Source organism: Sinocyclocheilus anshuiensis, unplaced genomic scaffold, assembly GCF_001515605.1.
Source record: "Sinocyclocheilus anshuiensis isolate Anshui unplaced genomic scaffold, SAMN03320099.WGS_v1.1 scaffold418, whole genome shotgun sequence".
Classification (NCBI taxonomy): domain Eukaryota; kingdom Metazoa; phylum Chordata; class Actinopteri; order Cypriniformes; family Cyprinidae; genus Sinocyclocheilus; species Sinocyclocheilus anshuiensis.
The window spans coordinates 154532-159810 of NW_015544131.1; the positions used below are offsets into that span (position 1 = coordinate 154532).

Genomic DNA, 5279 nt, shown 5'->3' on the forward strand with positions numbered 1-5279 from the left:
CTGCTGAAATACAAAATGCCTGTGATTTTCTTACACAACTAATTATTTTACTTGAAAAATATCATATTAATGTAAAGAAATGGCCAGATTGTGAGCATTTTATAATAGCAATGAAACAATATGGTACTACTTTGCACAAAATTAGAAACAGAAAAGATAAAAAGACTTTTAAAGCAATATGTAACTAATTTGGTTAATTAAATGTTTAACTTTTTTATCTCTGGCATATATATATATATATATATATATTTTTTTTTTTTCTTTTTTCTTTTCTGTATACCCTTTTATTTTTTTTCCATAACTTGTGAGATGCATATGTTTGAACTAAAATATGCACATAATTTAATTTAAAAAGGCGTTTCAGTATCTTTCATTACAAAAGTCTTTACTGCAGACTCACTCGGAAAAACAGTCTCTAGTCGCCATATAATACACACACCATTTCAATACTAAATACTAAGTATTTTTAAGTAATACTTATATAAAATATTATTTATTGAATAATATTTAATAAACAACATCAACACAGATCATAAAACTTATTAGGCAATTCAGTCAAACCAGAACCAGAAAGAGCTGTTGTATAAAATATAATAACTATTTGTTTTAAAAGCAACAGTGAAGAACAAAAATTAAAAATAAATCTCAGCTCTCTTAAAAGTCTTATAGCTTCCTGAACAAGAACAGTTTGTCGTAAGCTTCTGCTTTCCTTCATGAAAGAGTAAGCAAACTACAAGTGACACATGAATTATAAGACAATTGAATGTAATATGAAACAATATCATTTATATTATGAAGCAAAATGATACACAATAATAAAACTTTTTGACATTCTTTGGGGAGGAACTCCATCTTTGAGTTGAATCTCACCGTTGAATCTGCTGGTTTTGAAGATGAACTTTATTCACTGTGAAAACTTTAGATTATGTTTCTTTGTCACGTCACTTGTTATGACTGGTTAGGACAGATTTATCCCGATGATATTTTATTGCTTGATGCATTATTGTGTCACATTTTGTGAGGACGCAGCATCAGACCTGAAAGTGCTGGATCTGAAGATGATCTACTTACTATGATAGTTTTTTGCATGACTGTGTAGAGCAGATGAATTATTGAAACGCTTCCCACATGCAGTGCAGTGATACGGTTTCTCTCCAGTGTGGATCCTCTCATGTCTTTTCAGACTTGATGAATCACTGAATCTCTTGTCACAGTGTGAACACTTGTAAGGTTTTTCTCCAGTGTGAATCCTCTCGTGCAGTTTTAAACACTTTGCTGAGTTAAAAGTCTTTTCACACTCAAAGCACATGTACTCTCTCACACCAGTATGTATTTTCTGATGTACTTTTAAATATTGCAGACATGAAAAACTCTTTCCACACAAATAACATGAATGTGGCTTCTCCTTTGTATGAACTTTTAGGTGCTGCTTCAGGCCTGAAGCCCAGAAAAATATTTTGCCACACTGATCACATGTGTACAGCTTCTCTCCAGTGTGGAAGTTCATGTGGTCCTTAAGGTTTGCTGTGTGTGCAAAACTCTTTCCACACTGATCACAAGTGAATGGTTTCTCTCCCGTATGAACTCTCATGTGTGCCGCAAGGTGTCCTTTTCTTGTGAAACTCTTCCCGCACTGATCGCATGCGTGCTGCTTCTCTCCATTGTGGATGTTTATGTGATCCTTAAGGTGTGCTGATTGTGTAAAACTCTTCCCACATTGATCACAAGTGAATGGCTTCTCTCCAGTATGAATTCTCATGTGATGCTCAAGACTTGTTTTGTATGTGAAACTCTTTCCACACTGAGTGCAGGTGAAAGATTTCTTGGCTCTTCTTTTCTCTAAGTTTTTCTGTTTGGTTTGAGAGCAAGTCGGAGGTTTTTCTCCAGTTTTAATATGATTTTTTCCCTCAACTTCACTCATTTCTTCAGTCTCCTCATTTTCTTCAATCGACTCTGAAATACAATTAAAAATGGTTCTTTTTAGTAAGAGAACTGTGAAAGGTCATAAAACTGAATCACGATATAATAGTGGAAATAGGGCTGGATGATATGACCTAAAATCAAACCCTCAATAAATTGAACACTCTACCCTGATTATGATTATTGAATGATTATTTTATTTTTAATTACAATTTTTTTTTTTTACATTTATTTACTTCTTGCACTCATAGTCCATTTAAGGTTCATACTGTAAATATACTCAACTATTAAATGTGGGATTTTTTTTCCAATGAAGGAGTTAATTTCTTATCTTGTGATTTTAAAATACAAACTTTTTATGGTTATTTGTTTAATTGTTAAATTTTTGTTTTTATTTGAAATTATGACAATTTTTCATAGGCTAGTACTCAGGGTCTGCACTCTCTTGTTTGTGATATTCCTGTTATACAGTATTTTAGAGTAAACTGTAGGGATGCAAAAATACAACACACTCCAGTACACTTCTGTTAAAATGAACCATGATATAATTATGGAATTAGGGCTGATATGATAGTGGAAAAAGGGGCAGTCGTGGCCTAATGGTTAGAGTCTGACTTGTAACCCAAAGGTCGCGTGTTTACGGTGTGTGTTTGTGTTCACTACTGTGTATGTGCACTTGGATGGGTTAAATGCAGAGCACAAATTTCGAGTGTGGGTCACCATACTTGGCCACACATCACTTCACTTAAAAAGCATGGATTATCATGTGTACTTCAGTATTATTTTTATGGATTGGCCATTATTTTGTGCTATGAACACATGTAATGTCGTTTCATTCATACTGGATGCTAGAGGGCACCGTTGTGCAGAAAATCCACATGCATTACAGAAGAAATATAACTTCACAATGCTCCAGGAAATCCTTAATATGGACAAAAGCATCCAGCTATTGCTGTAACTGAATGAAATGAGACAGAAACGCTTTGAATGATGACATTCAAAAAGAACATTAAGACAAACACTCCACTGCAACAATGTCTATCTGTGTTCTTAGAACCACCTCGAGTATTTACTAATTAAGTATATTTATAATCCATTGCTAATCGACATGGCAGCCTTTATTACAGTATTTAATATATTCCTGTCATTGACTCCTGAATTTGCAGAGGTAGCAGTGATAGAATTTAATCTTTTCCAGTAAGTTTAAATAGATTTTTACCTTTTATGGGCATTTTTACCTTTACAAAGCCAAATATTTTGTGCATTAAAGTGTGCATCATCTTTTGAGTCAAATTCTTACATTTAACCAACCAATTAGAATAATAAGACATTTGGGCTGTTGCCAAGCAAATGAAATCAGTATCAACAAAATTCATCTTTGCAATGCGGAGGAAACACAGAAGCTGCATCTGAAGTGGCATTTAGATGTATTTACACACTGTTTAATGCAGCTCTGAGGGACATGTAATGCTTTAACCTGCAGTTACAAATACATAAATAATGATTAGATATTTTAAACATATCTGAAATTATTTAAAAATCAAAAGAAAGGCTACTTTAAATGTGAAATTAAAACCGCCAGTAGGTAGGGATGGAAACTACCCGTTTGACACCCAGTGTCGACACACGTTTCGAGTTTTCGACACACTAGTGCTTCGAAACAGTGTTTCAGAGCATTGCTTGAAATGAGGCTGTCACGTGACCTGTTGAAATGAAGCTTCGTTACCTCACGGACACGTCACGGCGGGCTCAAATAAAACGCTTCTATTTTATTCGCATCTATATTCTTGAATAATATGTAATTGCATTTGTATTCGTGAATTTGTGTTTTTAACAAATGTGCATGTTTGTGTTGTTTTTTAAGGAACATACAAAAAATGGTGCAATGAAAAATCACATAGGCCTAATTTTTTTGGCGTATAAAACATGCTTTTTAGAAGACAAGTTCAAGTGAAGACAAGTGAAAAGACAAGTTTGATGCAAGATAAAAATGAAGAACAGAAAGTCTTTATTGTCATTGTATTGTGCAAAATACAATGAAATTGGGAAACTTTCTGCACGCACATGCGCCGCCATCTTGATAATGACATATATGCTTATTAAATATACAAATAAAGCTTACAATGACATCTCAATGAACAAAACTTCTGAATGACACGGTTGGTGTATTGACCACCAGTTGGCGGAGCAGAGCACGGTGTCAAAAGCTTCGAAGCACTGATGCAGTTTGTTGCAAAAGCCTCACAGCTTCAAAAGCCTCGTTCGGCACATCCCTACTAGTAGGTGGCAGCAAGTCACTGTTAAGTGAGTCACTGCGATTGAAACGAATCATTTAAACAGTTGATTCATTCAGGAGCAAAACAGTGCATCACATTCCCATTCAAAGGCACTGTAAAGCATAACACACGCAGACTAGATAATGCGGATGATTTGCTGAAATCCACAAACAAAGAACTGGTGTGCTATCATTGTCAAAGCCACCGTGTGTCCGGTGAAAAAATCTACGTTGACGCGACTTATGTACCACGAGAGGAAAATAATGATGTGAATGAACTAAATGACTCCTCTCAGAGACTGAAAGTGTTGGTTACTGGTCGCATTTTACATGCAATGCTGGACACTGGTAGTGCAATTTCGCTGATCAAAGCATGTCATGTTGCAAATGTCTGTTCTGGTGACACAATTGATGTTAAATGTGTACATGGTGATGTTAAGAGCTACCCAAATACTGATGTTACTGTGGACATTCATGGTCAGAAATATCTGCTAACTGTTGCCATTGTTGCTGATTTGCCTGCAGACATAATTCTAGGTAATGACTTGATTATTATAAATGAACTGTTGCAAAACCCTATGAACTTCTCGGTCAAAGACTCTGAACCAGACACTTTGTTGTCATGCTCTGTGGTTACCCGGGCCAAAGCTAGAGCTGGGTTGAAGGTTTTGCCTGACTTTGATGATAGTTTGTTGCAAGGCGGATCCAAAGGCCCCAGAAAAACATGCCAACAATGGCACAGAGCAAAGTATTTGGGTTCTCCAATGTATTGAATTCCAGCCCTTAGTCACTTTTTTCCTGGACAAATACGACTTCGTTTCTGATGGCTCCTTCTTTCTTTCTTTGGGCATAAACTATAGTTATGTAGCAGGTGTTGATTCTAAATTGTGTTTTATTGTAAATTCACTCAAAATCCTTATGTTTCCCTGTTGGTAATTAATGTATATATATATATATATATCTAAATTGTTAAATTCACTCAAAATCCTTATGTTTCCCTGTTGGTAATTAATGTATATATATATATATAATATATATATTATGTATATATATATATATATATATATGTATATATATATATATA

At 34.7% G+C, this 5279-nt stretch overlaps 1 protein-coding gene and 1 long non-coding RNA gene across 2 annotated transcripts in view; both read right to left on the reverse strand.

The window, feature by feature from the left end:
* The window catches only part of LOC107694887 (zinc finger protein 91-like), a gene marked incomplete at both ends in the record, with an annotated part of 96941 nt that extends 95110 nt beyond the window's left edge, over positions 1-1831 (reverse strand). Inside the window, 2 exons of the mRNA XM_016494609.1 lie at positions 1072-1599; positions 1684-1831. Coding sequence (XP_016350095.1) covers positions 1072-1599; positions 1684-1831 — 676 coding nt within the window. The remainder of the gene's footprint in view (positions 1-1071; positions 1600-1683) is intronic.
* A 51-nt stretch (positions 1832-1882) lies between these two features.
* Positions 1883-5279, reverse strand: part of LOC107694896 (uncharacterized) — a 21591-nt gene continuing 18194 nt past the window's right edge. Inside the window, exon 3 of the long non-coding RNA XR_001634933.1 lies at positions 1883-1953. This is a non-coding gene — a long non-coding RNA (uncharacterized LOC107694896). The remainder of the gene's footprint in view (positions 1954-5279) is intronic.